Here is a 17,761-nt window from a genome sequence, read left to right as displayed (position 1 = left end):
TGTGATTTCTTTCCAGCCCAAGAATATTTTAGAGAATATAGTGGATTGGAGAAAATAAATACCCAATATTAGTTTATCTTCTTGTCTTATTTTCTTTCTCTTCAGAGAGGAATTTTGAAGTTGACTTTATCTGCCTGAAAGTTAGCTTAGCAAGAATGCATATAATGCAATAAAAGAAAAACAGAGGAAAATTTTTCATTTAGTAGAAGGTTCTATATAAATTGGATCTGGTTGTTTGAAACTGAACTGTGATTCTAAAAAAAAAAAAGATTTTAAAAGCAATCTAGTAATTATTAGTTGATAACTAATTAAACATCTTTTTTAAAAAAAATTGTTCTCTTTTTTTTGTTGTTGTTCGTTCTCTCCATCAGTTTTCTCACTCTTGTCTCTTTTCCTCAGTGTTTTCTTCCTACCTACTCTGCTGTGAAGGTAAATGCCTCAGATAATAGGTAAAAATCTGGGTAAGGCGTTGTGAGATTTAATCACAGATATCAAAGAAGAGCATTGGGTTAGCAGAACAAAAGCATCCTTCCATTTCTGTGCCCCTTCCTGGAATGCCCTAGTAGGGAGGTGACTGCGCTGACTTGACAGGACTCTTGAGCATGAAGTTTTGTTACTCTTTTGGAAATCCACAGGGAGCCACTAAAAGAATAAAAGTTTACAATATCGTGGTGCTCACTGTCCCCTATTCACAACCGTCCATTTGGATTGGCTCGTGTGCACAGAAGCATAATACCTTAGTAGGGGTGCAGTGAAAGGTAGTTCTCTTCCCTCTTTTTCCAGTGGAAAGTGCCTCTTCTCCACACCAATCTCTGTGTAAGCCCTTCTTCCTGCTGTTCAGCTGTGTCATTATTTAAATTCCTTTTCATTAAACCAGCCCCGTAGACAGTAATTGGAAAGCATAGTGAAAAGGATGCAGAGACAATGCACGAGAGCACGTAACCAATAACCAAATGTTGAACCTTACTGTTAAAGCGTTAAAAATGCAGAATAGTGAGAAAACATTTTACCCATCATATTGGCCAACATTTTTAAAATTGATGATACTCAGAGTGGATGGGGGAACAGGAAAAACAGTCACTCTCAAATACTTGGCCCGAGTGTAAATGGATAGCATTTACAATATTTTGTTAGGAACAATTTGACAATATTTATCAAAAATTTAAATGGACGTATCTTTTGAATGACTTCTACATATCTGTCCTATAGAAATACAACCTCAGGTGACCTCAAGGAAGATCTGAGTATATACTGAAGTCTTGGACCAGACTTTTTAGCTGACTGAACTCTCACTGGGTCTGTTTATTAGTCTAATGTGTTGTTTTCCTCCATGTGTTTTCTTACAGTCATTTTGCATATTGGACTTCAGGATATTTAAAAGTATATATACATTCTAATCTTTCAGGGTTTTTAAACCCCTTTTTACTTCTGATTTTTTTCTTGGAATTTATTGGGTAGTGTCCTCCACTCTGTAACTTCAAAACGTTACAAACTACAGGCACTCTTGTTTTATTGCACTTTGCTTTATTGCACTTTGCAGATACTGCGTACTTTTAAGAAATTGAAGGTTTGCAACAACCTTGTGTCAAGCAAGTCAATCCACACCATTTTCCCAACAGCATTTGCTCACTTCGTATCTCTGTGTCACATTTTGAGAATTCTCACAATATTTCAAACATTTTCATTGTTATTATTTTTGTTACAGTGATCTGTGATCAGTGATCTTTGATGTTACTGTTGTCATTGTTTTGGGGCGTCATGAACCCCATCCACATAAGATGGGGAACTTAATACAACGTTGTATGTGTTCTGACTGCTCCACTGGCTGTTTCCCCTTCTCTCTCCCTCTCCTCGGGCCCCCACTATTCCCTGAGACAAAACAATATCGAAATCAGGCCAATTAATAACCCCACAGTGGCCTTTGAGTGTTCGAGTGAAAGGAAGAGTTGCATGTCTGTCACTTTAAATCAGAAACTAGAAATGATTAAGCTTAGTGGGGAGGGCACGTGGGAAGCCAAGACTGGCCCAAAGCTAGGCCTCTCGCGCCAAATAGTTAGTCAAGTTGTGAATGCAAAGGAAAAATTCTTGAAGGAAATTAAAAGCGGTACTCCAGTGAACACACAGATGATAAGAAAGTGAAGCAGGGAAAGTTATAGTGGTCTGGATAGAAGATCAGATCAGCCACAATATTCCCTTAAGCCAAAGCCTAATGCAGAGCAAGGCTCTAACTCTCATCAATTCTGTGAAGGCTGAGAGAGGGGAGGAAGCTGCAGAAGAAAAGTCTGAAGCTGGAAGAAGCTGGTTTATGAGGTTTAAGGAAAGAAGCTGTCTCCATCACATCAGAATACAAGGTGAGATCTAGCTAAGATCATTCATGAAGGTTACTACACTAAAGAACAGATTTTCAGTGTAGACAAAGCTGTGTTCTATTGGAGGAAGATGCCATCCAGGACTTCCATAGCCAGAGAGGAGAAGTCAGTGCCTGGCTCCAAAGGACTAGTTAGGGGCTAGTGTATCTGGTGACTTGAAGTTGAAGCCAGTGCTCATTTATCATTTCCAAAATCCTCGAACCCTTAAGAATTGTGTTAAATTTACTCTGCCTGTGCTCTGTAAGTGGAACAACGAAGCCTGGATGACAGCACATCTGTTTACAACATGGTTTGCTGAATATTTTAAGCCCACTGTTGAGATCTACTGCTGGAGGAAAAAGATTCCTTTCAAAATATTACTGCTCATCTACAATGAACCTGGTCACCCAAGAGCTCTGATGGAGGACATAAGTACCATAAGATTTATGTTGCCAACACAACATCCATTCTCCAGCCTGTGGATCAAGGAGTTATTTTGACTTTCAATTCTTATTCTTTAAGAAATATATTTGGTAAAGTTATAGCTGCCATAGATAGTGATTCTGCTGATGGATCTGGGCAAAGTCAATTGAAAATCTTTCGGAAAGGGTTCACTGCACCATTCTAGATGTCATGAAAATGCCTTTAAGGACATTGATGATTCATGGTAAAGGGTCAAAATAGCAACACAAGCAGAAGTTTGGAATTGATTCCAGCCCTCCTGGATGACTTTGAGGGGTTCAAGACATCAGTGGAGGAAGTCACTGTAGATGTGGTGGAGACAGCGAGAGGACTGGAACTAGAAGTGGAGCCTGAAGATAGGACTGAATTGCTGCAACCTCATGGTAAAGCTTTAACAGATGAGGAGTTGCTTCTTCTGGATGCGCAGAAAAGCGGTTTTCTTGAGGTGGAGTCTACTCCTGGTGAAGACGCTGTGAAGACTGGTGAAATGACAAGGATGTAGAAAATGACATGAACTTAGCTGATAAAGCAATGCAGGGGTTCAGAGGACTGACTCCAGTTTTGAAAGAGTGGAGTCGAGATCACAGTGATCTTTCGCCTAAACCACTCAGCAGATGATTTACAGCCAAGAGGGTTTGGAGGCTATGCAGTGACTTAAGAAGTACAACATGGAAGTATGCCAGTGGCAACTGGAAGAGTTGGATGTAAACTTTTGCATATGTGTTGCAATTACAACTTAGTTAAGAGGTGTTTGAATAAAAAGCTCAGAGTAAAATAAAGATTTCAGTGCTAGTATTAGATTGGTGGAATTCGAAGTGGTATTTTTCCTTTATTTTCTAAAGTATTTGCAGTTGTGGGTAAGTTACTTTCAAATTAAAGTATTAAAATAGAGTGACTGTAGCATCAGTTTAGTTACCAATCTGAGTATATAAAAGTATTAAGCGTTTCAGTATGCTGCTGAAAGACTGAGTGGTCATTTGAACTTGTATTAATTTTTTTTAAAATTTCAGATCATCAAGTTATTGGATGGAAAGCGATCTCAAACTGTGGGAATATTGATATCCAGTTTGCATTTAGAAATGAAGGATATCCAGCAGGGTAAGTCTTATCTGTCACATTTTTTTCCCCCAACTTCAAAGTTTTTCAGCTTTTATTGTGAAAAATTTCAAACACATACAGAATTAGACTACCACGGCGAGTCCTACGTACCTGGTACCTCACTGCTAAACCATTAACCCACTCTTGTTTCATCGAAAGCATTCTCCCTCTGCCGACTAGATTATGAAGCAGAGCTCAGACATTTTATAATTCATCCTTTAAAAATGTTCATACACCACTGAAAGATAAGGATACTTTAAGCATAATCCAGTGCCATTAGCATGCATTTAAAAACATTTGCAGTAATTTCTCAATATCAACTATGCAGCTCTGATATCCCTGATTGTCTGTAAATTATCCATGTACTGACAATTAGTTTGAGTGAGGATCCAAACAAATTTCATGCATCGCCTTGGATGTGTCTGTCTCTCAGATTTTTTTTTAATCTAGAGGATTCTAGCCTCTTTTTTTTTTTCTTTTAATTATTTCTTTGAAGAGATCAGGTCACCTGTCTTGTGGAGTTTCCCATGTTTTTGATCTTGCAGATGGCATTGCCCTGTTTTTATTTAGTGTGTTCTTCTGTAGCCTGTGGTTCCTGCAAACTGTTAGTTTGATCTAGAGACTGCATCTAAGTGGGGGAAAAACACTACAGTGATGCTGTTGTATATTCTGTCAAGAAGTACATAGTAATCTGGTTGTCTCTTTGTGATATGGATGGATATTCACGATCTTTGTCTAGATTCGTTATTTCCCTAGATGTTTGCAAAATAATGACATCCCACCTCCCTCGTTTCTTCTTCGTTAGCGGGAATGCTTCTGTGGAGAAACCCTCTCCTTCTTCATCCACTTGATGATGTCACTGTTTCTTAATCCCTTATTTTTTTTTTTAAATGACACTCTTTCAACTTGGTTATTTTTGGCTCAGTTTGAAATAAGATATTCAAAGAGGGGAAGTTTTACTTGTATTTTTCTTAGGCTCTAGAAAAGTAAACCAAAAACCATCTGACCTTTTTGAAATTTGAGTCTTGTGTGAGGACAATACCCCTCTTTCTCAGTAATCAATTAAATGTAAATCTTCATTTTGACATGCAACGAATCATATTTCCTTAGTGATAATATACTCTCTCAAAGACAATGTCAGTAGAATTTAGCTTAGATTTAACTGTGAAAACATTGTGAAACCACACTTCCCTTCAGGCTATAATTGGTGTTGCCTCAAAGCTATTTTACCCTGGAATACAGCAGAAGACCCCATGGGTCCTGAATGGAAAGTCATTTAAGATACTTTCATACACTATTTTTCCTCTGAAAGGAGCTTTGTTAAGGGCTTACATTTTTCCTTATTGCAAACATTTAAAATTCCACATAAAACTAAACATATCCTGAATTAGATGACCGTCACAGAGTATTCAAATAAGCTTCTCTATTTTTAATATATAAGCTTAATAGTAGACCTGAATACATAAGTGTGAATATTCACCCTCAGAAAATGTTGCAGTAGTGGATTTAAGTTTGGAGCAGGGGGTGGCTGGAAAGATCCGCCATCAAAATTAGAAAAGGATTCTTCAGTGACTTTAGGTATTAAGTCTTCTAGCATTGAATTTATGGTATATTTAAGCTAGAAAACTGTGATGCTACGGCAAAGGAAAAATGAAAAAATAAAACAAAAGTATTGGCAGGGAAGTTTATAGTCTTTTGTCAAGGAGACTTTTTTGATGCAGTCATTGAAAATAGAAAGGAATTTTTCAGATCTAGTGGCAGAGTCTTGTCCTAAACCACAGTACTCTTTATAAGCCTGGTGGAAACCAAGTATGCTTGGTTTCATCACCATGACAGTTAGCACTGTGAATGAGTCTTCACTATATCAGGAGCATCTTGGATTGATTTGTTTCTTTGTAGGCATATTCTGCTGTGGTATCCATCAGATTGCCATGTGCATAAGACTCATTCCAGCCACGTGCTGTTCCACTTACCCAGTCAGGGCCATTAGCCTTCTTGCCATGGCATTCCAACCTTGTTGGGTTGAACGTTCCCGGCAAGTTGAGTAAGAGATGACGTCACCAGACCTTTCCCAGTATTCTACTCTGGACAAGAACATGCCTCCACGAATCAGGAGTGAACTTAAATTTTAGCTTTGAAAATACTGATTTTAGCATCACATTCTAGGACTCGTGGGCACCATTTTAGTTCTTTCTCCTCCTTCAAGTATCTCTGTTATCCACCACAGAGTTGGCTCTTGAGTTCTGAAAAGAGTCATCTCCATTTTATGTCTTCATTCAGTAATGCATTCCAGATGAATATAGCAATATAGCTCAAGCTTAATTTTTCTTTAGAATCATTGGACTGACCGCTGGCATCTGAAGGTCACTTAGGAGCCCATGCTGTGTCAGTTACATTTCACCCTGAGTCCACATCTGGTTGTGAATGGAATGCACTTGGCCTTGGGTTGTTATCCTGATGAAAGGACTCCCTGTGCCAACTCTGACCTAAAACGTTTGCTTTAATGTAAGAGGAGTGACAGTCATGAGGTCTGATTAGGGCAGGCCGGCCGGCGGCTGGGTGAGGTCGCACAGCATGTCAACCATGGTGAAGTGACCACAGTTGGGAGACTGTTCCTCAGCCTTCTGATCTATATTCATCTTCATCCATGTGCAGGGGTAGATGCACTAGCTTGTTCTTTAGTGCAGCACTCACGAGGAGCTGATGTATAAACCAGAAAGCTAGTGAATTCACCCAAGACGAGAGAATTTTCCTTTCTCATGATAAAAATGTGTATCATGTTATTCATTGTTACCTCCACATCACTTGTCTCCTCCAGGCACTACATATTTGCTTATGCCACTTTCCCTTTGGCTAAGATTACAGCTTGATCACCTTGATAATGGTTTTGGGTGTTTCAGCCCCCAGTTACCTCCTGCAGATGGATAATCTGGTTTTTATTTGTTCAGCTCTTACAGAGCACCCTTATTTTCCTCATTTGTAAGGTGGGCACTTCTCTTTTGTTCACTGGACATTGCCTGCGATGTGCATTTAATAAGTGGAATTTGGGGGCTTAGTACCTCAAGGTCTTGCCAATAGCAAGTTGCAGAGCCAGCATTTGTCCCTTGATGTCATGCAGTGTTTGTTCAGAATTTCTCTGATAATTAAGCATTGTTTACCACTGACTGGGCTATTGTGTCAAATATAAAAGTCACTCATATTCCATTTCATTATAGGCCATTACAAGGTATTGCATCTAGTTCTCTGTGCTCTACAGTGGGACCTTGCTGTTTCTCTATCTTATATATAGTAACCTAATTTGGGGGGCAGAAATGTCTCTCAGGCTGTGGAACACTGGCTTCCAAGGCCTTTCATGCCCTGTCCGTGGCCCGTGTCTCCTGCTTCACTTGGCCATGGCCGCTGCCCCTCTTGCTGCACTCGAACCACAGTGGCCCTCTGATTTCCTTAAACGGGCCAAGTTCTTTCCTCCTCCTGTGGCTTTGAAGTCACTGTGCATTACCCTCTGTTTGAGATGCTTTTCCAGCCCACACTTAATAGCTAGCTCCTTTTCTTTGCTCTATTTCGGCTCAACACCTCAGAGCGGCCTTCCCAGATCCTCCTCCCCAGTGTAAGTCACGCTGAGTTATTTCTCTTATTTTCGACACAGCACTCGATATTTTATTTGTTCGTCTACTTCTGTTCTCACTTACATCCACCACCAGAATATAAGCCCCGAGGATGGAGATTGCTCACTGATGTGTCCCTGGCGCCTCGTTACTGTGCCTGGCATCTGGGTGATGATCATCAAGTGTCTGTTGAATGAATCAACAAAAGTAGTACTAAAGGGGGCTAGACCTGTTAGAAAGGGATTATGATTGTTGACATAATGAGTAATGAAGGCCAGAACGAAGCTGTGTCTGTGGAAATGCAGAACAGACCACCTGTAAGGGATAGCTAGAGAGACCATTGCTCCAGTTAGCCATGTCAGAGTCGAGCAGTGATGGAGAAGTTTTATATGTACTTTGGGTTTCTGGCTTCAACAAGAATGTGTATAATGGTGACAAAAACAGTAAGTGGTAATACAGGAGGAAAAGCATGGGTAGAAGCAGAGAGGTCAATTCTCTTTTGGATGATTTGAGTCTGGGATGACCAGAGACCTTTAAGCTAAAGTGTTCAATGAGCATCTGAAAATTCTAGCCTGATGCTAAGTACATAGAGCTAGGTTAGAGATATAACATACCCAAAAGGTAGCCACCCTTATCTGTTTCTCTCTACCCGAGATGGTGTGGAACATCTCGCAGGAGAAAGCAAATCCTAGTACTGACTGGTGTTTGAAGCACTTTGTGACCAAAGGCAAGAGCTTGGTTGTGGAGGAAGAGTGGTTTCAGGAGACTGACCATAATACCCACAGCACTTGTATTTGGTCCAGGAGAGATTCTGAATAAGTGATTTACTTCTTGCCGGTTTTCTATCTGCTAAACTGGATGACTTACATTTAAAAGCATTTGGCATCCTTGGACACAGTGACTGCCTCCATGATTGCAAATTAGTGTTTTCATTCCATGTTAGTGATTTCCTCTTATTCTTTTCCCAAGGGAGATGGAAAATTGCTGTTGACTATTCTTGATATAAACCTCCGTATGCATTGCAACAGACTAGGTGCCAGAAACCTCCTGGCATCCATTTGGAATTTCCCGTAGGCTCAGAATTTGTATTTATAATATTTAATCTAACATCAAAATAAAACATTTTTCAGTTTAGTTCCTACTAGTCCAGAATCTCAGTTTTGGAGTTCAGCTGCATCAGAGATGACCTTTCCGTTTAGGAGTCTAAAATCAAAATGTGAGAGGATGTCAGTTAGTTATATACCCGGAGTCTAATACACACATCTGAGAATGCCTATTGGATTTTGCTCCTTTTTGCCTAATAATTTCTAGAAATCTCTGTCAGGGAACAATGAATTTCACCAGGCATCTGAAATTCACCTTGAATTGTCTAGGACTTTCTCGAGAAACATTTCTAACTCTAGCCTGGAAGACCTATACTCCAAGGCCAAAATTTGTATTGTGCACCCCAACCAGGAAAAAGTTTTAGAGCATGCCTCTCAATAAACACATGTACATCGTGTAAATGTGTGACAGAACTAACAGTCACATTATAAAACGTAGGTGAAAATATGTGTTAAAGCGAGATTGATATTTCTAAATGTCTGGCTGATTTTGATGGCTTTGGGTGCTCAGTAGTTACTATCTTGAGGCTCAATATATAAATAGAGTGAGGATCATTATTAAAAATAGTGGACTTCAACCCCTGTTTCAAACAGTCTCTCGGTAAGTTCTGTTACCGTTTATACAGGACGACATCCTGGCCAATGTGACTCAGCTGGCCTTGCATTTAACTCATACCGTGGCCGGTGGAGAACTTGTACTCACAATCAGAGCGTCTACTCTGCCACTTCTCTTATTGTGGATGGAGTATCTTCAATCTGGGGTTTCTCTGTAGGAATCCTTTGAAGCCAACTTATTTACTTTGTCAGGTTTAGTTTAGTTAAAACCAGATTTCAGAATCAGAAAACTTTATTTAATTGCCCCCCTCCCACCAAATTGCACTGTGGTGAAAGTCAGAGAACGAGTGAGGATGCCAAGTGTGAAGGAATTACTCCCCAGAGGTGACAGGTGACCATGACCTGCTGACATACTGAATGAAGTCTCCAGGGTCAATCAGTTTACGAAACAGTGGCAGCACTCAGTTTTTAAAGAAATCTTTGGATGAATATAAACAGTCACTCCGATACTCCTGTATTTTCCTTTTCCTCCATCCTCTTCCTCCCACCGAGTCTAAAACACCTGAGCAGCAGGGTTCCCACCCACCTCTCTCTCTGAACCACGGTGCATTCCTTCACTCTCAGAGCTGAGTCCAGAAAGCAGAGGGTGGCATTTCTTTGTACTTTACCTTCAGGCAACTGGCCGAGACCATCCAATCTGCCTGGAATGTAATTTTGGCTTAAAAGAACCAGAACTAATGGAAGAACAGAAGCAGCTTAACCCAAACTGTTTCTCATTCCACCGCCCTACAGAGAATAGAGGGGATGAAGGAGGGGTGTTCTGTAAATTCTACGCCTGTGCCCTTCTTTGAGGTTCGAACCATGGACAATTTTAATTGCACTTATAAAATGGCACCCATGGGCCCCTTCTGGCATCGTACGTGCCCCGACCTAGGCAGGAATTGGGATTTTTTTGCTTTATAAGTTTGAGTGATTTTAAGCTTTTAGAATAGATTGGATAAGTGTCCCTTTTGGGATTGTCGTTTCTTTCACCTGCTAGCCAGCTCCTGTGTACTGTGTGTGTCATTTACACTTGCCTCCCGTTTCCATCGAAGCTCACATCAAGGTCTGTACCTGCTAATGTGACCTGCTGGCAACCATTTGGCAATGTAGATAAGATCATCAAATATATTCCCTTGACAGTTCCTCTTTGGAGACAACTTTTGTTTGTGTTTCTTCATTCTTTGTGCCTTTGCTTCCCTTTTTAGTCAGTCTGGCTCGGAGTATAAAATGGCAATTATTAGTATCTTTTCCAAAAAATCGAACTTTATATTACTATAGATTTTCTTTTCTTTTTACATTTCTATTTTCTTTTCTTTTTACCTTTTCTATTTCTAAGATAACGCCTTTTCAAGTTCCAGGTTTCTTTTTTCTTTTTCTTTTCTATTTTTTTAAAGATTCTCTTTTGCTATAATTGGAACCGCGGTACTGATTATTGTCAGTAACTGTGAATAGTTCACAAAGATCGAAGTTTGATCACTTTATGACCTATATTAAGATAGCATATTAGAACTGAGTTAAGTATTAGCAATAATTAAGTAATGGTGAGGTTATGGATGTAACATTTTTGTAGCATGGGCTGTATATGGTTCCCGCTGGGAGACTGCTGATTGGAAAGCGTAGGGTGCCGTTCAGAGGTGAAGGTTTCTGTATGGACCGTTGTGGGTAGTTGGTCCCTCTTTTTTTTTTTTTTTTTTTTTTTTAAGGTGGTGAGAGTTTTAGGTGGAGCGATTATTTATAGCCTAACGCTTAGAAAGGATTAAAAAGTACAATCATAGTCCAATAAATCTGGTTGTGGAACTGAGCTTCAGAAATCATGCTGTGTGACTTTGTGCCTTAGTTTCATTACCTGTGAAACTCGGGACAGCAGTAGCACCCACCTCAGATAATTAAATAGAAAACACTTAGGACAGTGTCTGGCCCACAGGAACCTCGTAGTAAATGCTAATTGCACATTTATTAAGTACTTATCTCCAGTCAGGTCTGCCTAGTTTCCCCACTCTCTGGTGGAAGGCACAGAGATTCCTTTAAGCTGCTTAATAACTGCTGCCCTCAGCATTTCATCTGGATACGTGCACGGTGGGAGGCTGGGCTCATATCTGTGTCTGCACAGATGTGTCTGATGCCCATTGGAGGAGGAGCATGGTGGTCAGTGGGAAGGAGTGAGGCATGTGGAGGAAGGGCTGTAGGAGAGCTATGACCGTTGTGCAGACTTGGTTACAGAGCTCTCTGGGGGGCAGGCTCTGTGCAGCTCCTGTCCTGGCCTCTGCGTGGTTCTCCACCCGCCGCTCTCCTCTCTGCCCAGCCCCTTTCTTTTCATCTCATGCCCGTTTGATCACAAGCTTGGTCTTCATTCTTGGTGCTGGTTTGTTCTCGCTGTTGGACGGTGAGACTGTAGGGGAATATTCCTGCTCTGCCTTTACTCAGCTCACCGTCTACCATCTTCTCCTTTCATGACCCCAAGTTCTTGCCTTTTTCTTGAGAGAGCTCAGAGGAATTGGTTTGTGGGAGTTTTGTGGGTAGACTATCTGAGAGTTTAAAAAAACCCTACTATATATATAGAAATAGATTTTAAAAAATTTCTTCTGTATAGCACAAGGAACTATATTCAATATCTTGTAATAACTTTTAATGAAAAAGAATATGAAAGTAAATATATGTATGTATGATCGTGACTGGGACGTTGTGCTGTACACCAGACATCGACACATTCTAACTGACTATACTTCAATAATAAAAACCAAACCAAACCAAAACAAAACAAAAACCCCAAGGCTTTCCATGTGACTTTCCCCATTCCATTCTCTTTACTTTACCAATTGAGTATTAAGCCCTAAAAATATCAGTAATTTGGGCAAAGCTGCTAAGTTTTATGTCTACTTGGAAGCTAACACTGTTAGCAAAATCATTTCTATTAGTAAGGAAATAATTTATTCATCTTTGCTTTCGTGGGCTGAGAATAAATCTAGTCCATTTGCAAATGATTTTTTTTATTAAAGTATAGTTGATTGACAACGTTGTGTTAGTTTCTGGTGTAAACTACTATATGCAGATGATTTTTCAACACCCACTTGTGCAAAGTATCAGGTCACTACTAAAGGAAATACAAAGAAGCATACAATGGGCTACAGAGAGGCAATTTTTAAAACCAACATCAATCAAAGCCTGGTAAACCAGCCCAGCCCTATCTGTCGGTGACATCTTCCACACCTTGCTTGGCCAGATTGACTCTGGCTGATCTAACAGTCTGCCTTTCCTGCCTCAGTCTGCCTCGTGTTTCTTGCCCAGAGGTCCACAAGAACAGCTCCCTTAAGAGAGTGCTTGTTTTTTTACTAATTAGAAGCCCTTCAGAACAGCAAAGGCAGTCATTCTTTGTTTATTCAGACATGGTGCACTTGGGGATAGAAAAGCGTTCAGGGTTAAAAACGGCCGGAGGGCTGAGAGAATTCTTGTTCGCTCTTTCGCCTCACCCTGGTCTTATGCAAAGCCGTCTCCACACTGGAGAGGGAATTTACCTAGTGGGTAAGACCCTGACCCCGTGCCTGGGCCTGAAGCAGTCACATAGTTTTTATGTGCGCCTGTTAGTTTGAATTTGTGATACTGATCTGCTTTTTGTCCCTGCTGACGGTTATTATATCTTAATGGGCGAAACACTACGCTAATGATCCTTGTGTATATAATTCTTGGAGTACAGAGCAGGCACCAGAGGACCACATAAAAACGTTTGCCTCAATTTCCCTGCAAAAAAGGAGCCCAGAAACCAGACTTGACCAAGTAACAGATTTTTAAAGGTAAAGGAACCCAATAAAATTACCAGCTTTTCACAGCATGTGTCTACTTCCTTTCGACATATTGTGAGGTGTAGGTGAAATAGCCTAACTGAACTGACAGTGTGAGTGGGGATAACTAAGGAGAGAGGGAGATAAAAGTAAAAGCCACCAGCGATGATTGATACTGCAGTAGCAGGGAGCTGCTGGGGTCTCCCCTTTGTGGATTTGGCACTTCACCTCTCTGACACCGTCTGCAGGAGTGTTGGTATAATGAGCCCTATTCAGATGGGGGCAAAAGCCGGAATTACTGGGAATTACTGTACTGGGGCTTTGAGGCGGGGTGGAGAATTGTGTAGGCTGGGGCTTTCTTCTTCCACTTACACAATAAAAAGGGTGTTTGTGTGTGAGAGACAGTGTGTGTGTTTTTAAAGTGCAAAGTAGAGGGAGCTACCTGACCCTAGGTGACTCCAGAAAATATTTTAGTCAGTGATTGATTTCCTTGTGCATTGTCATCTTCAGTTAACTAAATGGGTCCATGGGATGCTTCTAAGTTTGAAGGTAGTTGCCTTTGAGAATCTTTTCTCTAATGCACTGTCCCGTGTTTGGGAAACAGAATGATCAGGTATTGATTCTGGCCCTATTATATAGGAACTTAAGCTGCTCGTGGTGAACAGGAGGCAGGACTATGTACGTGCAGGACGGTTCTCCTGTGAGTCATAGGACGTGGTTCTTTATGATTTGGGCTATTGGCCAATAACCTAACCTTCCCTGGCCACCCTCTAGGGTAGGAATAATAGGAATAATTTAATTTCCTTAAGCTCCTGGGCTCAACAGACGATCTCTTCATCACGCTGCTTCCACCTCTGAATTTTATTTTACCTTTTTACTTCTAAGATCCTTCCATGGAAGAGGGGAAACCTCAGTGGAGTACTTGGTGTTGCTCCTGAATTCATCTCTCAATCGACTTCTTCTCCCCCTTTTCACCCCTGGGTCCTGGCGGGGGGGAGGTCATCGTGCCCGTCCAGTTCATGAGCTCCTCTGCCTATTTCCATGGTGGCCAAGCTCTTCCCCAAAACCTAGACACAAAGCCTTAGCGTGGTGTGGCGCCCAGCTTTCCCAGTCCCAGGGCCCCCTCAGTGATAAGCACTCTGCAGCCCTTCTCCCCTGTCCTGTCCTCTCCATCCACAGTGCTCTGGGTTTTGCTGCCTCTTCCCCACTGGACTAGGATCTAAACCAGTCTTTCCCAATTTTCATCTATCTTGTGTAATAGAACTCCATCTCGTTTCCTCCCTTACTTGGAACTGCTCAGCGCCTCCCTGCTGTGTTCCAGGTGCACCACAGGCCCTCTACCAAGGTGTTCCGAATTCCATCAGACCTTGCTTGAAACTGGTTGTAGTGAAAGCTCTCTTCAAGCCAGAATTGGGCTCCCTGCTGTCACCTGTGTGCTCCCTGAGCCTGTCAGCATCTGCTCCTTCTGCAGGGAATGTCTCAGGTCTTTCCCATTGATGCTCACTGGCACTTGTCAGTTTACAGACTGTTACTGCTTCGAATGGATTCAGCTTAATGAATGGTGATTAATAAGCGGGAGCTTCAGGTGCCTGACCAAAGCAATATAGCAGTTGAATTTTTACTCAGACCTTTTTTCCTAAGGTGATACTGCTCTTTAAATCATTTTTGAAGTTTCAGAATGAGGGGAAAGATATTTTCCTTATTCTTTCCTTTAAAACAAGAAAATTCGCTTGTTGAACATAGTAATTTTTCAATATGGAGTATTTAAGCAAGCAGGGTATCTGTAGTGGGTGTGTGGATGGGGGCATGATTACGCAGCTCTACTGACTAAACCTTGATTTTTTTTTTAATCAGGGACCAAAGGGGGTGATGAGCAAACAAACTTAATTCAGATACCCACCTCCATAATGTAATATTTTCATCTGTCAAAACCCTATCCCTTTTAAAAGTTTCTGTGTTTTCTCTCTCAAAACCCCTTTTTTTAAAAAAATTGAATTATAGTCAGTTACAATGTGTCAATTTCTGGTGAACAACACATACATATATATATATATATATATTTGCTTTCATATTCTTTTTCATTAAAGGTTACTATAAGATATTCACTATAGTTCCCTGTGCTATACAGAAGAAATTTGTTTTTATCTATTTTTATATATAGTAATTAATATTTGCAAATCTTGAACTCCCGAATTTATCCCTTCCCACCCCATTCCCCCAATAACCATAAAATTATTTGCTATGTCTGCGAGTCTGTTTCTGTTGTGTAGGTGAGTTCATTAGTGTCTTCTCTCTTTATCAAGGAACTTTCCCCAGCACCCAGCAGAAGGACTCGCTCTTTGGGATTCCTGAAACACCTACCCCATCCATAAACATTTGTTTTTTCCCTGTTATACCCCAGGTCCTCTGCTGGGTGCTGGGGTTATCATGATGTGTAGAAGGGAGCCCTGACTCCAGGACTTACACAGTCCAGTGAGGGAGGGAAATTGTTAAGTGACTTACTAACTTGGGTTCTGAAAGTAGGCTTTTTTCACCCTGTGTGGAATACCAGTGCAGTGCTGTGGAAGAGGAAAGGAGTGGGTACTTCATGATCCAAGGGTCAAGGAGTGTCCTTTCAGAGGAAGGGGACCTTTCACCTAGGCCTTGGAATACGAGTTGTGGGAAGGGAGGTAACCATGGGATGTTCAGGGATGGAGAGTGGTGTAGCTGGCTGGAGCACAGAGTGCACAGGAAAAGTGGAAGTGATGAAAAATGAGATTGGAAATGTAGTTTGGGGCTGGGAATGGAATGGGCTGAAAAGTCAGGCTTCCCCGGATATTTGAAGGAAAGACATCTGAGGTATTTTAAGCATCAAAATTAAATTTTGAGAGTTGTGTTTTTAAAAAATGGGTAGTATAGTGAAGGGTGGGTGGGTGGGAAAGATGGACATGAGAAATAAAAATTAGGTTAGCTTTCTAAATGACCCCAAAGGTATCTTATATTTCCCTGAAGCCATTTGCTCCATCATTTTTTTGTAATCAGAATCACTTGTGCATATACCTTTTCTATTAATGATGTTTCCTGAAGTTGGGCCTCGAGCAGGGTTTTGAAGGACCAAAAGGGTTTAATAGCAATTGCTCCTATCTGAAACACTCAAGTATTCTAGGAAGTTTCATTCATAACACAAACGACTCAGGAGTTGCAGTCTTCTTTCTCTAATCTTTCCAGATGTTAAAGGAGATAAGGCATTAATAAAGCCCTGAAACACATTCACAATGTATCTGTTTAAACTCATAATAGTCATGGTTCATAGGTACCACTTTGAGTTCATACCATGCTCTGTGGGCTGGGCCAGGCATACATCTTACCTCACTTAGTATTTTCAGTAAGTGAAGTTAGACACGTTTTACAGATATGCTGAGGCTCAGACAGCTGAACCTGCCAGGACCACTCTCTCCGTGAGCATTGTCTTGGTCTTTTTCTATACTTTGAGCTTGTTCCTTCGCCGGGTTAAAAAACCTCCCTCTTCAGTTACCTCTCCCTGGATGCTCTTCTCCCAGACACTCACAAAACTGACCTGCTGTTCTTGGCTTGAATGTTACCTTCTCCAAGAAGCCTTCGTCCACCAGCCTCTCCCACGTTACTCATTTCCCTACTTTACTTTCTTCGTAGTGTATCATTATCTGTGACTATTGTTACTTGTTTGTTTTCTATCCCCTAAGCTAGTGTATAAATTTCACGAAATCAAGCGCTTTGAATGTCTTAGACACTTTCAATTTATAGAATCACAGCATTTTAGAATAGTTTCTAGAACTTGGTGCACATTCAACAAATAGTTATTCAAGCGGTGGGTGAGTGCATGAATGAATAAATGTCGCCAGAGAGCGACTGTTCTCTGGTCCCGTCCCCCCTAGGTGGTCTCTCTGGCACCTAGCACACTGGAGGGGAACTGGCTGACTGTATAATCCATCAAACTGTGTATCTGGGACCCTGACTGATTAACTTCTGAAAACCAAATATATACTCCCTAGGAAGAGAAGCCCACAGCTCTTTTGTCATTAGTTAAGATTACTTGATTATAGCTAAGCATGCAGTTCATATATACTACCTAGTGTAGAAGTGAACATTTCTGATAAATTATTTTTAGGATTTTACCATTTCTTATTGTGTTCCTATTGGCAGATTTTTGTAGGAGACTCTTAGAATTTACTTAAACTAGACATTGTTCCTGGCTATCCTTTTTTTTTTTTTTTTAAAGCATCAGACATTTAAAAATGCCTGGTTTATCTAGTAAGTTGTGAATTCATATTATCTCCATGTACAGCACAACAGTCCTGGGAGGGTAAATTCTTTCCTTCTTTCCTCAAATGACGTTTTTCTTTTGTGGTTTCAGTCTGGCCTTTTCAGAAGTGTAATTTTCCTTTGTCTTGGAAGCTGAGACGATTGACTTTGTCACTAGTATATTAACCTCTTCTTTTCTCACTACCCCACGTAGCTAGGAATAGCTTGCTGATTAACTCTGAAGTTAGAGAAGGTGGTCCTGTAAAGGAATTTTAAGTACATTTCTCGGTGTTCTGTGAAGTTACATGATCTCAGTTCAGTTAATTAACTTTGTTAAAATTGTAAAAAGGGGTTCATATGATTCTAAACTACAGAAGAAGCAAAACAGTTTGAAAGCAGCCTGTCCTTTTCCTTGGTCCCTACCTTCTCCGAAAACCGTGGTGTAATGCCAAGGAATGGAATAATGGTTGATGAGCAAAATTTTAAGGCATTCGAAATATCACTGGTTGGTT

The 17,761-nt window shown here is 40.8% G+C and overlaps 1 protein-coding gene across 3 annotated transcripts in view; it reads left to right on the top strand.

The window, feature by feature from the left end:
• Nucleotides 1–17,761, top strand: part of FMN1 (formin 1) — a 397,658-nt gene that overhangs the window by 226,749 nt on the left and 153,148 nt on the right. For all 3 annotated transcript variants that reach the window (XM_032481561.1, XM_032481564.1, XM_032481562.1), the window contains one exon: nucleotides 3,821–3,908. In XM_032481561.1, the coding sequence (XP_032337452.1) occupies nucleotides 3,821–3,908 (88 nt within the window). The remainder of the gene's footprint in view (nucleotides 1–3,820; nucleotides 3,909–17,761) is intronic.

The sequence above is a fragment of the Camelus ferus genome, chromosome 6 (genome assembly GCF_009834535.1).
Source record: "Camelus ferus isolate YT-003-E chromosome 6, BCGSAC_Cfer_1.0, whole genome shotgun sequence".
NCBI classification, from domain to species: domain Eukaryota; kingdom Metazoa; phylum Chordata; class Mammalia; order Artiodactyla; family Camelidae; genus Camelus; species Camelus ferus.
Note: the sequence above shows the minus strand (reverse complement) of the source record. Positions and strands in the feature narration are given on the sequence as shown.